Source organism: Leuresthes tenuis, unplaced genomic scaffold (assembly GCF_036924035.1).
Source record: "Leuresthes tenuis unplaced genomic scaffold, fLeuTen1.0.hap1 SCAF_19, whole genome shotgun sequence".
In the NCBI taxonomy this organism is placed as follows: Eukaryota; Metazoa; Chordata; class Actinopteri; order Atheriniformes; family Atherinopsidae; genus Leuresthes; species Leuresthes tenuis.
In genome coordinates, this window is record NW_027325373.1 from 11,052,530 (window position 1) to 11,070,026 (window position 17,497).

The 17,497-nt window shown below is 37.8% G+C and overlaps 1 protein-coding gene across 2 annotated transcripts; it reads right to left on the reverse strand.

Moving 5' to 3' along the window:
• Positions 1 to 3,458: 3,458 nt before the first annotated feature.
• Positions 3,459 to 16,854, reverse strand: LOC140276595 (calsenilin-like). 2 transcript variants are annotated; one of them, XM_072371352.1, is made up of 10 exons: positions 16,539 to 16,854; positions 13,173 to 13,347; positions 8,768 to 8,777; positions 7,778 to 7,895; positions 5,454 to 5,523; positions 5,157 to 5,227; positions 4,956 to 5,063; positions 4,766 to 4,870; positions 4,369 to 4,431; positions 3,459 to 4,252 (listed from the first exon to the last, which is right to left on the reverse strand). In XM_072371352.1, exons 1-10 carry the CDS (start codon positions 16,542 to 16,544, stop codon positions 4,205 to 4,207), a joined length of 774 nt encoding a protein of 257 aa, XP_072227453.1. In that variant the 5' UTR covers positions 16,545 to 16,854; the 3' UTR covers positions 3,459 to 4,204. The 2 variants fall into 2 exon arrangements, with proteins under 2 accessions (XP_072227453.1, XP_072227454.1); XM_072371353.1 differs by lacking the exons at positions 8,768 to 8,777; positions 13,173 to 13,347; positions 16,539 to 16,854 and adding an exon at positions 9,926 to 10,055 and having other exon boundaries at positions 7,778 to 7,902.
• Between the last annotated feature and the right edge of the window lie 643 nt (positions 16,855 to 17,497).

Here is a 17,497-nt window from a genome sequence, read left to right on the forward strand (position 1 = left end):
TTTTGAAGAATGTTCTGTAATATATATGTGCAGGTTGCCCGTGTTGCCATTTTCAAGGGACTTTAAACTTAACTAAAAAACATTTTGTGTTCAACTTATTGTATGCATCCCTCGTTCAGTGATGGTGTGTCTGTTTTTTTTTTTTAAAAATCCTACCAGCCTTTCACATTTAGTAATTTCATTTTCATGCTCAATTCCTCAGCTGAGAGTTAAATTTCTATTTTATTGTGGCTGGTTAAGTTGATTTGAAATGACATTTTTGCTCTATTAGACAATGTTGTCTGTAGAATATCTGTAAAGTGCACTTACTTCCCTTTAGATCTGGATATTCTGTATCTGTGAGCTTATTGAAGGTGTAGATATCTGGGATAAGCTCATATTTTTGACCTGCAGTTGTAAACACCCTGTGTTTGTCATTAAACACTAAACAACATTTTGTCATGGATGTTTATGTGTTGAATAGAATAAATTACAAAACAATTTCTCTGTCCAAATCATGTAATTGCACAGCCCTGTGCCACATGTTGTCTTTGTTCTCTTTATACTGACTGATTAGATTTTGAAATGTTATTGAAGAGCAGGCAAGTATTCATTTAAACTTGCAGCCGATGACATGTTTCTGTTATTCTGCTGTGACCATTTGCTCTAAAAACATACAGTTACAGATAGAAAGTTAACCATCTGGATGTTGTACTCTACTGGACCTGAGCTGTGCTGAGTAGTTTAGAATTTAAGGCAGAAATAAACCTCCCAAATCTGGCTGTACGAATTAGTCGTCAGATGGGAAACTGTCCCTTACGTAAAAGTCATAAACATTTGATGTTTCCAGCACAGACGGGAGAATTGGCTTCCATCATTTATAGTTGATTTATCTTTTGCTAATCTTCAGAAATCGGCTTTTGGACCACTCATGATGTACTGAAAACCTTTTCACTTGCAATAAAAGACGGTTTTCACTTTTCCTGCTGTTATTGTGTAGTCACACACTGATTTCTGACATTAGTTTTCTGAGCCAAGGCCACTTCATTTCCCTTCATCAAGTCACTCGTTATAATGAAATTAGTCACTAAATCACAACGTGTCTGTTGATTTTAGAATGCAGTCGTACATAAATAAGGCTGCTAAAATCAGAGAAAACATGACAAGTCTGGAAATGGAAAAGTGAAAGTAAATAAACATCATGAAGGATCTTTTGTTCAAAGCTTTAATCAAAGGTTTTGGTTGATTGTGTTCTTGTTAATCTGACATTCGGTTAAATGTCTCTTATCCAGACAGCTGTAAGAAAAGGCACCACACGTCCAAGTGTGTGAAAGACGTTAGTCGCAGGAGCTGCCCCTTTAACAAAAGATCTCCAGAGAGACTGGTTGTGGTATCTTTGATTTTCCTGGTAATAAGGCTGTTGGTTTTTCTCAGAAGAGGCACTTTTATGGTTCCCAGACCCATGTTTTGGCCTTCCAAGAAACCCCAGCCCATACCCAGTGCCTGTGCCTCCCAGCATCCCGGCTGCTGCTCCTGCCCACTTCAGGCCCTGCTTGGAGAGGCCTCGACCCTGGGATGGAGACGCTTTGTCACTATCGCCCTTACCGCGGCCCCTGAAGCTGCCTCCCCGCTTACTGTCTGCGTACTGTGCACCAGGGCACAGAGTGACCACTATCAACATCAAAACCCAGAAAGAAAAGAGCCTCTGCTGGCTGGCCATCTCAGGAGAGCTGCAAACACACAGAAGAGTGACGTAGAGTGAAAACCTTGAAACCTTCTTCTACTTTAGACATTGACACTGCTAATATTAGAATGATATTGTATGATCTTTTAGCATTTTTTGACACCATATTTGTAATGTGATAGATTGTGATGGAGAGTGTTTGAAAAGTCTGTTGGCAGGCTTTCAAACTGGCTTTGGATTTACTGTCACTGCACAAACAAAGTCACATGCTCCCCACCACTAACACAACAGACATCCAGAATGATCTGCATGCTCTGCTAACACTAGGATTTGCCGAGTATTATGTGATGCAGATTTCTCCTGTCGACACACTGCAGCTGGTTGCATTAGTTTATCCTGGCTCTGATCAGCATTGGTTATTCCAGGTTATAGGTTATATACACGAAGTTATCACGAAACATATCGGTGATTTAAGTGTGTGTAAAACTGTATAGACGTCACTGCAATACATGTGAAAAGAAAGTGCTTCAAAAGTTTACAATAGGCCGGTACAAAAAAAAGGTGATTAAAAGTTAATTAAGAATCGAATGACTTAACTCTTCTTTATGAAAAAAACAAAGATTTGTTTTATTACCGCAGAGAACAGAGAACTCCTTGGGATTAACTATCAGAAAATATTTTGAGTGAAAAATCATGTTAAATAGAGCATAATGCCTACCTTTCTGATGGGTCACACAGAGCTGTATTGCTGGAAAGGCTGTACCTTTTCAAGCAATAACTCTTACAGTGGAGCACAGCAGCATGTTTTCATCATCATTCCCATACTGTCATCCAGTATCCAGCAGAGCTCCTCCCCAAAACAGGCCCAGCTTTGCTATTGGTTCTAGATCAATAATGCACAACATGTTCTATGTTTTTTTGCTGATGGTGGTATTTTCAGTGTGCTTTCTCTCATTATTCAGTAAATGGAAAAGCTGGTGCAAAAACAGATCACTGTCTGCATCAACTTTCTTTTTTTGTACGTTTTTTTTTATGTTGTAATTACTTTTGTTTAGTAGGCATTTACATGTTTGTATGTACATGGCTTTGATCTCAGCGGTTAGAAGAATTAGTTTGTCTTATCAGATGTAGCGGGGCCTGAAGTGTAAAAATTTAGACCGATAAAGTAATGAATTGTCGTTGCCTCTGCCGAGGAGGTTATGTGGTTGTTACAGTGTGTTGGTATAAGTTCTGAACACATTTGTATGCAATTTGGTCTCAACTTAGAAGCAATTTCTGGTGTCAATGCAGATCAGTATTTTTTATCTTCAGTCTATCAAGCCTCAGCTGAGATATGCAGTCAGAGGGGCTCTTGTTGGACATTTAAGTCTAGTTTTCTTTTAGTAAGGTTGATTTGACAGATTATTATGACTTGAAGGTTGTTTTCAACACACCCAATGTTGTTCTGTTACATGAAAAAAAAAATCTAAATTCTCTCATTAGACTTCATTAACTCAGACTGATAACAGATAAAAGTGGAAGTTTGAAAGATTTGAAAACCTTCCTTTTAAGAATCTCAGTTTTCTTGTATGAAATGTCACATTTTTATTGCATGGAAAAAGGGGAACACACAAGATTTAGAACAAAGAAACCTATTTAGGAAGCTTAAAAGGCAAATGACGATCTGCTTTGTGCCAGGGGTTTAGAGGAGCTTCTTGGAACAGTATGAGCTTTGTTGGGCATTGCTTGTACTTTGGGCTTTGAAAAGACACATATGAGCATGCAGCAAGTTGCTTAAAACTTAGCTTTTATTGCTTTCGCATCTTCACAGTTACACAAACAATCAATCAAGTGCTAAATAAATAAATGCTTGATATTGCAATTTGCATAGGGTGGATATCATAGTTCATCACATATTTCACTTTGAATCTGACATCCCATTCTTTGTCCCAGTGGAAATCAGAGATTACAAGCAAAATAAAGATGTGCACACAAATCTCTCTGAAATTTGAAACTTCAAGGATCCATAACATTGCCATTAGATACATGTAAATTTTTTTGTCTTAGAAATTTTCGGGGTCAGTACAACAACAAGGGGGTATTATTAAGTTTGCACAAACATCAAAACCAAGGACCAAATTCTTTTCATCACACTGTGAGACGGTAGCAAATATTCTCACTTGTCCACATTTCAGTGACCTAATAACATAAAAATGTCTGTCCGTGTCAAAGTGGTTTACATCACATGCTTTTTAATGTCAGAGAAACACTCATGCTAATCTGGCAATGATGATGTTTTGCAGATTTCCTTCATGTACCAGTAACAAAAAGTTCATGCAAAGAAACATTTGTTTTTCATGTGATTAGGTGGATCCTGCGTATTTCTTTGCATGGAGCTCTTTGACTGGAATTATAGTAGTGTTTGCCAGTTTATATTAGCGTGCGTCCTATGTGTTGCATTGCCTGATATCTCTTTATGAAGATGAATGACATTTCTGGGGTTCTGAAGCTTGAGGCTGGAAACACTCTGCAGCGTTATTGGTCCATGTTTCTCAACAGAAATTAAATCACATTCTCAAAGAGCTGCATAGAAGCCATTATATTTTCATCCTGTTGAGAAAAAGAACAAGGATATAACAGAAACCATGTTTAGCAAAAAAAAAATAAAAAATGGAATGAACCCAGTCATTTTCCATGAGTTAAATGTTCAGAGTTTAATGATTTACCTTCTGGCAAGTTTCTATGAATTCATCTATTGTCACCACTCCATCTCTGTTTCGATCCATTTTCTAACATTTAAAGGAAAGCCTTTAATGTTTCAGTACATAAGAAATAATCAATGTACCATCGGCTGGGAATTGATCAAGCTAATGTAAACACCTTCTGAGACAACAATAACTCATCAGGTTCGTTATCTGAGATCACTGGGTAGGATGGGTTAACAATTATGGAAGGATTTTATTATTTTTCATGAATGCTTGGAGAAAAAGTCGAATGTAGTATCAAAAATGATTTTTTTTCTTCTGTAATTTAAAAAAAAAACAAGACAATAGCAGGCACATTATGGTATTGAATCACTGGATGTAATAACATGGCCTATGGGGTTTTGTGGATTGAGCCTACCTGGAAAAATTTCTCCACGTGATCAAAGGGAGAATTGTCCCGTACACTAGGTAAGGTGTGCCTGCCCATCATGTCATAAATGGATGTCATTATTGCCAGCATTTCCTGCAGGGAAAAGAGAGCGGACATAGATCAGTTTAAATCATAGCATTTTAACAGATTTAAAAAAAAGATTGTTCATAGACTGTACCTCCTTTGTGACGTAGCCGTCCTTGTTGATGTCATACAGGTTAAAAGCCCAACGAAGTTTCTCTGTCACAGAGCCTCTAAGCAAAACAGACAAACCTAACACAAAGTCCTGTAAATGCAACGTAAAGGTTATACGTTAACTTTCTTTGAGCAAATATCATTGGTTTGAGATCATCAGACGTACAGCCTCTGATGTACTCACCTCAAATCGGATGGAACCACTTCTGTCCATGTCGAATGCATTAAACAAGAAATGTGCGTATGTGGTTGCATCTGAGAACAAATTATGGATAAAAGATTGGACTTTAACGCTGAGTGGCCTTTCTGAGAAACAGACTTAGTTATTTTTGCTCTCAGTAACTTTGTATTTCTCACTTTATGGATTTACACAATAAATCAATGATGGGTTTAAAGAAAAAGTATCTGGGAAATATGAACTGCACCCAATTTCACTGCACCTATATGCTTCTACTCGCCATGATTAAGTTTCATGATTTACCTCCTTGAGGGAAAAACTGTGAGTAGATGGTTTTGAATGTTTCTTCATCCACTAACCCACTGGGACATTCCTATTGACGGGTACAAAAACAAAACAATTTGATTTAAACAGTGCTTTCTGATCAGTTATGAGCCTCAGTCAAAAGCAAACGTAAAAATCTAAAACTAAAATAATTAGGTAGGTATATAGAATTGTGTATACAACCTGCTGCCCATCGTGATGTTGATACCAGGACTATATACCTATATATGCATGTTTTATTAATTTGAAATGTTTGTGCTGTACTGAACAACGTTTTGTGTGTAAAATACCACACAAACAGAGAATGGGGTCATTGATTGACTTTCGATCAAATGAATGAAATGCTGCCGTATACATAAGTTTGAAAAACACAGGCCATGGCTTTAGTGTACTGATACATTCACTAAAGGGTGAATTAAATATGCAACAGACTTTTATTATTAACTTTTTATTCATTAAAAGGTGCTGCTACCTTAAATCAGCAGAGCGCTGGCATGTGTATACACTATGATGAGTATGCCTTTGGTCAGCAGTTATCACCATTTTTCATCTGACATACTCTTGCATCACTTACACTACATTTAGCTCATGTGAGTATGGTTAGTTAACAAATGATCTATTAACTTACCATTAAAACCATTTACCCACAACTTTAAGCCACATCTCCATGCAGCACCTATTTATTGAGTTAAAGTCACCAAATTCAATTATTCAAACAGTTTTTGTATTGTTTGCTAACAATTTCAGCTGCTAATCCCTCCAAGAGTGCATAGCTGTCTTTGTTAAATGCTGAAGGCTGAGTACCATGTGAGAGAAAGGTAAAAGACATTCTGTCATTTCTGATTTTCTCTCTGAGGGAATACTAAATGACTGCAAAACCAGTGTTTTTAACTTATGTAGATGGTGACTTTGGCAGATTATGTAGAAAATGAGAATTTAATCAGAGCTAAGCAGTGGCTTTAGGATGCCTTGACAGCATTAGAGTCCACTTCTAGTTTTTCACCTTGTTAACATAACCATAAGATGTTTTTATGTGTTGCAAGTACTAGTAAAAGTTAAGTAAAGGAGCTGGTAAATAGTACATAAGTTTGAAGGAACCATTTCTACTAAAAATGGCACTGTTGCCTGGAATGATACAGAACTTCAAGAGAAAATGTAACTGCTGTAATTTATTTCTTAATATCAATGTTTATGTACTTGGCAGATGCTCTTTATCCAAAGCAACTTACACTGGTGGGCATATAGGGTAAGGGAGTTTTGCCTGAGGACCCCTAATGGATGTAGTACCTTTTGTGCAGGGGATTTAAACCCATATCACCCACATGAAAGGTGGCAATCTTACCTTAGATTGAATCTTACCACAGAGGATTCTAATAACACAAACTGGTGGCTCTGTTCAGGTTAAGCCAGTTTCCTTGAAGAGGCACATGAAAGTGAAACGCAGCCATGACTACTGTTATCAATTCCAACTGTCTGCTAATGTCTGCTGTAAACGAAGGTTTGTTGTTTAAAGTTGTCATCATTACAGTTTGGTTTACACTGATTATTCCTGGGCACAGCTCTTTTCGCGTATCTCTATCAGCTCTGCAGTCTCATAAAACATTAGCAAGCTCTTTTGTTTACATGAGTTGGCAGTCTTCTCCCTCTCCTCTGTAATGGAGCTTTGCTTCCTTTAATGGGACATGACAGCCACTGAATATCGATATGTGTTACCCACAAAAGTCTGCTACAGGAGAGATTGTGGGTGTCATGTTTTGCATCACATTTTACATCAATGTGTACCACTACATTCTTCCAGTCCAACTCGATCTACTCTTAGATTTAACTGATATAGCAAATATATTTATTGATGAAGCCCATTTCATGATTTCACCCTGATTATCATCACCATGATAAACATTTCTGATGTGAAATATCTGATCTCAGTAATGATGGTGGCATGACTGGAAGCAAGTCTGGCTTCAACACCTTGATATTTTGCTCTTGATTCTGTCAGAATGCTTTTAAAACAACATGTGAATGTCCGTGGTTTTGAAATGAGATATAATATGTTATATTGTAAACTGTGAAATGATAGATTTAATTTGAAAGCTGGATAAATCCCTTTTCCTACTTTCTAAGTGAACAGCACCAATGACCTACTATTGCTTTTTCTTGTTAGAAGTTACAGCAATTTTCACCTCAACAGTGGCTCTCCTGTGCAATAACAGATAAATCTTTACAAAAATTAAAACCACGACCAAAGTAAAACTGAAGTTAATTTGATGAGGAAGTGTCTCTGACTTTGCTGACTGCTTTCATACATTTTTGAAGCCTCTGTAAAGTGACTGCAGCTCCTTCCTGGTAAACTGGGTTTGGGCTTGGAGCTGCTCGAGGCCTTCTGGTTGGTGACGCACCATGGAAAGTTCGAGGTCACTGTCGCTGCTGTCTGTCTCATAAAAATAGAGAAAACGGGGAAAGGATGGGAAGGGGGGGAGGAAGAAAAGAGGATGGAAACACCAGTAAGGCAAGAACAAAAGAAAAAAGAAGGGGAAGACGAGACCAAGGTACTCACGAAAAGCAAGAAAGAAAGAAAGAAAGAAAGAAAGAAACAGAGAAAGAAAGAAAGAAAGAAAGAAAGAAAGAAAGAAAGAAAGAAAGAAAGAAAGAAAGAAAGAAAGAAAGAAAGAAAGAAAGAAAGAAAGAAAGAAAGAAAGAAAGAAAGAAAAAAACACTCACCATCTTCACGAACAAAATAAAAAGTTGAAAATCATAATGGAGACATTAAGGAAAGGAGGGACGAGGAAATGGGTGGGAGATACAGTGGCATAAGAACAATGAACAGCCCCAGACAAGAACATGACACTGAAAAACAAAATGGACAGAATTATGTGGGATTTTGTTCTTGAGAGAAATAAAAATGGGCAAAATGATGGAACTTGGAATATGAAGGACTATTGCAAATAAACTCAGTTGATGAGAAGAAATGATGACATATAAAATTAGTAATAAAGCATAAGAATGGTTTGCCAAGGACTAAATTCTTCCCTCACTGTGGACACTGTGACGGTTAAATGGTGGAAAATACTCATTTACATGACTCATTCACTTTTCCTTGTGTTAGTAAATGGTTTACTCTATAGTGAGCAGCAAATGGAGATTCTCGAACATTAGTCATGCATCATTTTGCACAAATCACATTGTCAGCAAAGAAAAGTGTGCATGCTCAAAGAACTTTATTCTTGCGGTCTATGAAGTGTCAACTTAGAAAAGATGTGCTTGTGAATAAATCATCGGACATAACTGTATGCCACCAAGATTCATCTCATTGAGATTTTAAAGAGAATATCCAAGGAGAAACAAAAATGCTGATATTTGTATAAACAGGTGGCAAATTATGATTAAAGACACATCCTTGGAGCACTCACAAGCGACACCCGCATTAAGTCACAGTCAGAGTTATTAGTGACATCTGTGTTTGACAGGTAGATGTCCAAAGTGAGAAAAGGTTCAGCACACCAGCTTTTAAGGAACGTATATAAGGGGAAGACATGTCTAGGGACAGCTGGGATGAAATGAATCTGGACAATAATGAATAGAGGATCGCCCCGGGGGCACTCACCATCTTTACAATAATGAACCAAACAGTGATTTGAAAAAGACAAGGGAGAGATTGAGAGGAGGTGGTGAAGGAATGAGAGGGTAAGACATTTACAAAATCGTTAACACTTTCAGTTTCAAACAAGTTCTACACAGTGAGCACAATATTAAAGAATAGTTTCACGTTTTCAAATACATCTTACAAACCACAGAGAAAGAGTCTGTGCATACTGCCCACGGTATCTTGGTATCTTCCGAAGTTATGCTTTTCAGTAAAGTGTGTTGAAACTATGCTAATTGTGATGTATTGTTATTTAATGCTTAAAACAAACAGCAACCCCCCCCCCCAAAAAAAATAAAATCCAAACAAACAGCAGGTGATAAAGTCACACATCTATGGAGGCTAAAACTTTCTGTCTGTTCAAGCTCTTGAAGTTGAAGTGGAAAAGTGGAAAGTGGAAAAATCAGAGTGCCCATGAAAAATATGTGACGGTATGGGGTGCTTCAGTGCACATGGCATGGTTAACGCACAGATCTATAAAGGCATCATTAATGAAATACAATGATCAGCAACAAGACTACAACCACAGACAACAATATAATGCAATGTTAAGCTAGGAAACCTCTTGTCACCTATCAAGACACTTTTGCAGGTCATATGAACCTACACAATATCAGGCAGGTAGACAAAATGTTATACCTGACTGGTCTATTTGGATTTTGGATTAACATATCTTGTCATCAGAAAACGATTTTTTCCCCACATAGTCTTAGATTTAACATTATTATTGCTCTCAGCAAATTTCAAACAAAAAGAAGTTGTATTTGCTGTGCACAGTACAGGAAATTCTTAAGTCTTACCCTACTCTTACCGTCCATTGATGAAGGCTCGCAAATCCCAAATTGTTTCAGTACAACAAGAAATAATCCAACAACAACAGCAATGGCAATCATTTCCATGCCCTCCAGACCCATTATTGGCTGTCATTAGATATAGCCTCAAAAAACTCCCAAAATGAAATGCTGCTGTTATTCTAAACAGCTACACTGCTGCATAAGAGTCATAAGGAGCAGCTTGCATCTAAAAACATCACCTGCTGCCTTTCATCTCCCTCATCCAGCCACTTCCTTTCATTTATCAGGGCTGTTTTACCAGCATCAGCAGTTATTGCTTGACTTAAGCCACTGACAAGCTAGGAAAAAAGATAATAGCCTGGCTGCAGAGCATCCTCTTTAAAGTGAACAGGTCCAAAGTCCATCATGTACAAGAGAGAAGAAACATTATTAGCACAGAATCTCAGTTCGTCCATCTTCTCCAAAGTATTTTCCTCTTGCAAATTATCCATTTCTGATACTTCTCAGCACCTTTTCACATCCAGATTAATTTTAGGATAAACTCAGGGCTCCACTTCCACTCCATCTCCTGAGAGTGTAGTTACATGTGTGCCTCAAGCATATTGATTTTTACTGGAGGAATTTCCTTACTCACAATCTTTGACTGACTGACTGTCAAATCTTTCTTTGTCTGCCTCGTCATTTCAGGGATGCAAAACTGTAAAGCCAAGCACTGATCTCCATCTACTGATGGCTGGGATATGAACAGCACTTAGAGTAAATGAGCCTGCCCTACCCCACGTGGCACTGCTTGTGTCTTCGGAGGTGCTCAGTGATATCTGTACTCAGTAAGTTTGATGGTTTCACACAGATCAGGCAAACTATGAGACCAATGACACTGTAAAAGTATGCTTTAACCCAGTTTGATTAAGTTAGAGTTAGATCCATGCTGCTACACAGCTTCTGTAACATCTTTCATAGGTATGTCTTGTGTAGTATAAACAGACTTTTTCATAAGCCATAAGCTTCTGCGGAGTCTTCTACAATTATGCTGTATTGACAACAATGAGCGTGCAGAGGAACGTGAGTACAATTGATGAGTCTGCAGTGGGTAATACTCTCAGATTAAGTAGAGAAGGGGGGGGGGGGGGGGGGGGGGGGTGGACGGGACAAATCAATTGTTAAGAGTTGAAATATTGGTCTGTGGACTGGCGGAGAAAGTGGGCCATGTATGCATTTTGATTGAGGGCTCATGTGGGTAAGGAGCTCCAGATAGGATGGTCAGTCAAACAGCTACCGAAATATTTAACAGGGCAAATCCCATGAAAGTAATACAAACTAATTTTAATACTATAGATTCAGAGCACCTAATATTTTTGTAGAAGAATGCTACTCTTGTGGTTCTTTGATAGAACAAATTTCCAGCATGAAAACTAAAACGACACAATTCCTGAGTAAGTTTAGCACTTTATCAGTGAGTTGTGTAGATGTGATTCTGAATGAACTCATCTTGCATTAGAGTGATTCATCTAATGTTGGTCAGGACTACTTTGCATGTCAGAAACACACGTCATTGTTACACAAATATACACAATGTACTGTATGAACTCATGTGGGAGCTTGGTTGCTGTAAAGACATGCAACGTTATGGTGTTTAAAGTACCTTAAGTGCTGATCTATCCTGTTCTTCTATTAAATAGAGACAAGAATGAGGTAGCTAAGACATTCAGAGATGCAGGCAATGGACCTATCAGCACCACCATCAACATTTAATGACGCAGGGAGAGCAACTTTACAGCTCAGAGACTACATAAATTCATCAATCACACGCAATCACTTCTTATCACATATTACTTTTCTATCTTTGAAAATTTTTTTTGTCCATGTAAATATTTTTTGGTTTCATTACTATCACATTTTTTTCCAAGAAATAACTTTTCAGAAGATACCTCATATCTACTATTCCATATCTTTTCATGAAACTTTGTCAAGCGCTGAGATGCAAACACAGTTTCTACCAGCTACCAGCTAGTGGTAATTACCCAAGAAAATATCAACTAAAATGTTCTGACATTTGTTGTAAATGTCACCTGCTTTACAGTATTTTTGTGTGTTAGTTTTTCAAATAGGCTTTTATCTCTTATTATTGCATTTTGCAGATTGTATATATCTGTTCAATCTCTATCTCTTGTCATAACAATGTTAGTGTGCAGAATCCATCTATTGCAGACAGAGCAGGAGACAAGTAGGTGCTACACTGTCTACACACCACTAGATGGTGATGAAATTGTTATAAACATTTATTTAATAAAATACATTAAATGTGGTTAATCATTAATACATGTTGCAGTTTCTGTTCTTAACTACACTCTTAATGGATAAAGAAAAAGACATAGAATGACATGGAATACATTAGTGGAAAGATGTCATAGTTTAGTACTTCGTCTTACTGCTGCAGAGTTACTTATAAATAAAACATTATCAATGCTGCAGTCTAAGATAAGGGTGGTATAGCCTATATTGTTTGCAGGAAAAATGCTTAAATGTGGTGTTTTTCCATCCATCAGATGATTTGTCCCGCATGTCCAAGGCACACGGCCATCTGTCCGCTGGCAGAGAGAGAGACGTCAGCAGCAAGTAGGAGCGGGTGACAACAGCAAGTCAACAGAAGAAAAATAAAAAGATTTATAAAGGGCGGATATCAAGACTGACTGTGATAATGGCAGGACAGATTTAGAAAAGTCAGTGTCTACGAGTTTAAAGCATTGTCAATCATTTAGATATAAGGGGACAGCCAGTGGAAGACTGATCTTCAAATAAAAGATGAGGACTCACATACACCATGTGCCAGCATGTACTCTGTTATTGTTCATGCGTGTATGTTTATAAGAATAAGAAGACAAACTTTTTGTGTATTGGTGTTTGTGTGAAAGAGCAAGAGAATGAAATGGGAGGTAAGCACTGAGAAAATGAGTAATGTAAAGTGGGTTTTCAAACTCAGGAGGGAAAAGTCTTAACTGCCAGCAGACAACTGTAAAGAATCACTGTAAACATTCAAGGAGAGGAAGATGGGTATAGAATTTTAAATGTAGAAACATGATGGGTGATGCTGTAAAATTCATGTGTTCTGCAGCCCATGAGCCTGAAGGCATGCGGTGCTTTTGTGTTATTCCTATTCTGCACTCCCACTACCCCTGCTGTCAGACACAATCTTCCAGATATTCACCATCTCATATTGTTGTTCAACATCTTAGTCTGGTGGTATGTCCTTTTTTGTGCCTCTACCTGGCCCCTGTTGTGTAGTGCTGGCGATTATCCACTTGACAAGACAGCACTTCATCAGTGATTTCCTTGAGAGCCGTGGTTTCTGCCACTTTGAGCCTTCTGACTGTCCGCCTGGGTTTGGATCTTTGCCATTGGCATCGGGCAGCAAATCGCCATCCACTGCCTTCTTGTCTGCCTGCGGGAGACAGAGAGAAATTGTCTTCTGAGAGAGTCAAAAGAAGCTCTTTACAGATTCAAGATATGCATTATGGTACTTTTAAATCTTCAACCACATAGACCAGAAGAAGAAGACAAATGCCCCTGTCCGGAAAAGGAGACACACATTTCATAAGTAATCACTTCCAGATGGTGCAGTACGTTGTTTCCCCCATCTGTTTTTCTTTTTATATCCAGCTATGTGTTGTGGGTCTCTTTTTCAACAAATTCCCAATTTAGTATTTCTTTTTTTCTCCAATTTTAATTTCTTTTTTTCTTTTTGGGGAGAAAAAGTGGGTCTCTTTAAGTGGGAAGCCAACAGGAAATGATCCCCCAAATCTCTAGTAAAAGCCAAGAAGGTGATCAGGGGTTAATCATTTTGTCGTCTCAAGGTAATAAAGCTTGTTTTGTTTTAAAAAAACTTATATTATCTGCTCTAAAAGTAGAAAGGATACTAAGAATATTATGAATTTATACCAAAACTTGCTGTTAACCAATATTAAGTAACACACTAGTTTATGAGATTTGCAAATCAACGCATCCTGCTTTTATTTGCAGTTTACAGAGTTTCTACATTCTTAGGATTGGGATTGTCAAACAAACAAACAAAAAAAGAAATCCAAATTTCTCAGGATAACAAGATAATAAACTTGTGTTCTGAAGATAACAGCCCTGGAATACAAAACAGCAAGTATGGTCGTCCTCCTGCAATATGTCCTCAGTGCAAAACTCTCAGCTCTTCTGCTTTGGTTCATTCTCTTCAGCACCATTTTTTTCTATAAATAGACTCATGCGGTTTGCAATTAGCTTAATACTGCATTGGAAGATTAAGCAGCTAACAAAGTGATGTGCTGCTGCTGATGAAAGGCAGATTTAAAGGCACAATGAAATTTGGACTGACATGCAGAGGCAAATGAATGTTCCTTGATGCAGATTTAATGTTGTCACTTACTTCTGCAGAGACTAAAAGCACACAGCCTCACCTACATATTCTGAGCTCTACACATTTGAATAGTGCTTCCTTTTACCACCCACTGTGGCTCTAGCAAGGCTTTGTTTTGTTTGGGGTTTGCAGAGATGACAGTACTTTGACATGCTGAAACTAATACAAAAAAATCAAAGTCCAAGGATGTAAAATAGACTTGAGTAGTCTTTTAATGGCTGCGCTTGTATGACATGCCAGTCAGAGAGACGCTGCACTGGCAAGCAACATCTGTATTTAAGGTTTCACTGTGTGAAACACTGGCAGGAGCATGAGTGAAATAAATAAAACACATCTAGAGCACGAGTCAACAGAGTGAATGGATCAATACTTTCATAATCAATACTTAATACTCAATACTCAATTCGTTATGCATGTCAGTTGAAGAGTGTTTATAATAGGCCCGCTTGCTTAAATTCTCCTGTTTTAACTCTTTGAACCTCTTTAGTGTATTTGTGTCAACCATATAGTAACTTTGTCTACTGCATATGTTGTACTGTATAGTAAATCAGGAAGAGATATTCTGTATCAGCAGCTTTTCTGGAAATGGGGGCTCACAAGATCTCATACTTTCAGTTATTTTCACCACCGCATAAATATGTTTTCACCATAATCTTGGCAAATATTCAATGTCCATATTTGGATAGACATCAGAGATAAAGTTTACATTTCTAAGTTGAAATATTGCAACCATTCTCATGTAACATTATGCTGTATCACTGCAATGCTTTTGTATACTTGTTTTTTTCTATTCGGGAACAACCACACACTCTCTTGTGGATTTGGATTTGTCTTGTGAATGCTGGTTGTTTCCTTTGGCCCTCTTTTTTCTCATATTGTTTAGGTTGTTCATATATTTTTCTTTGTTTTTTTAAGTGGGTTGTTTGAATAAAACAGCTTTCTGTTAGACGATATTGAGGAACTAAAGCAAGGAGCTTGAAGAGAGCACAGACAGCCTACCTTATGGGGAAGTTACTCAGTCCCCGTGGTACCCGATTTAAATATGGAGCATGCAGCATCCAGAATGTTGCTCAATAATTCACACTCCTTGAAACCGCATCAATAAAAGATCAGAGTTACAGCAGCAATCCTGAGGAGCATGATGACCTCGACTTTGTGAATGATGACTAAGGCTAGCACTTGATGAACCATCCAAAGACACATAAAAGGTAGCAGACATGTACACACAAACACACATCCAAGCAAGTGACAAAGTCACTCTTAAAAATGCATGAGCACACACCGAAGTGTATAGAAAAGTCTAGTACATATGTGCAGCATAGACCCTTGTCTATAAAAAGTTTTTTTCCAAATCAGAAACCTTATTTTAACTTTAATTTTGATTGTTTCAACAACATCTCATGCTGCCATGACAATTTATGTGCTTGTTCAAACGTATCAAGCAAATTTTAAATCACAGGGACAAAATGGTCTGAGACCCATCACGTGTTCTGCAAACACATATAAGGTCAAGAATAGAAGATTTGGAAATGATGCATTGTTAAAAGGCAAAGAAAGATCTGTGCTGTGTGGTAAGATTCTTCATGTTATCATCCAAGTTGTTGATCTTCACATGTCACTTTTTTTTTTGGTGCACATTGTCGTCATGCTCACTATTTACTCACGATATCCTGGTTTTCTATTCCTTTGCTGGTGCATCTTTGTCAAGTTTTTATTACTATTTTTTCTATTTTTTTCTCTGAGTTATAGATGTAACTCCACAACAAGGCATTAAAAAAAAACGAAAAAAAAAACAAGGACACAAATTTATAACATGTAAGTTGCAGTGGGAAGATTATGTTTTCCTCCTTCTAACCCTTTTCAAACATATCTGGTTTTTAGTTAGTTATTAGTGGCTTTGCAAGTTATAAAAGACAAATGAATAAACAAACAAATAAACCATGATAATCATCAGCATAATGGATTAAACAAAGCCCAATAGACAGGGTAGTGTACAAAGCACCTAAAGTTACCTTACATCACATATAATGAAAGTTAAAGTCATCTTTAACTTAGATTTGTTAGATATATATTATATATATATATATTAATTTCTATCTTTCTGTTGATAAACTAGATAAAGTAACACCAGAGCAGCAGGAATATCACAAAAACCCACCTGCATACTGACTGAATCTTACTCACTCACGAGCAAATTAAAGCATGAAGTGAAAAATGAATTACTTTACCTGCATTGCGACTGTTTCAGTTGCTGCTTTGAAGAAAAGTCGCGCTGTCCTCCTCCTGCGCTCCTCACACGACCCTCAGCGAGCAGCTCGTAGACAGGCGATATTTGAAGGAGGAGCAGAGCTGCTCAGTGTCCTGCGTTCACTCGCCGAGCTGAGGATAAACACCATAAAACTATAATTGTCGTGTGTTGAAGCACGCCACCGGTGCTGGAACTATGAGGAAAAAACGATTCAAGTGTCAGTGATCTGCATGAAGTCGTGATCTTCAGCAGATACAGAAAGTGCATGAGCTGCTCCTCAACAAGTGAAGAGGACGCAAACAATGTATAGAGCGGCAGAGGGAGCGAGGTGTGGATGAGGTGTTTACTTCGTGACAAATGTTATTAGAAGCGCCAGACATATTATAACCAGCAGTGAATGTGTGAGCCCAGACTCAGACAGTGCGGCTCTCCGAGGAAATTAAAAAGCGTCGCTGTTGTCTGTGCCATCATGTCCAGGATCAACAAGAACAGCGTAATATTGACTGCTTCACCATTAACAGGCAGTCCTACATGCAAGCTTGAGGACATTTCTGGTTTCACTGATTGTTAGCTGGGCACATCTCTTTTATAGTCGAAACCACCATACTGAGAAGGATCAATATGACTGACGTATGTCAACATTATATTATTTTGTGGTGGTTATCACATTATAGCTTCTAAGACTTTTTTTTTCTTCCACTTTTCCATTTTGTATTATTGTTGTGTCCTGGGATTGTGTTGCCCCATTTTCTGAAAATGCATATCTCTGGTTTTGTTTTTGTGTTCTGAGTTTTCTGCAACAAATTCTCATTCCCAATACCCATGTAGCATCCTGTGAGATGGGTCATCAACAGTTATCAGCAGCTCAACGGTGTTGTTTTTCAATTCCTTTTTTGTCTTTTTTTTTTTTTTCATTTGACTCCCCTCACTCCAATACAG

Excerpts from the sequence above, each read along its gene's own strand:
- LOC140276595 (XM_072371352.1), bottom strand. Across the intron at positions 5,228-5,453 it reads ACAGTTTTTCCCTCAAGGAG|ATGCAACCACATACGCACAT; the intron begins GTAAATCATGAA and ends ATTTGTTCTCAG. Across the intron at positions 5,064-5,156 it reads GTGGTTCCATCCGATTTGAG|GACTTTGTGTTAGGTTTGTC; the intron begins GTGAGTACATCA and ends TTGCATTTACAG.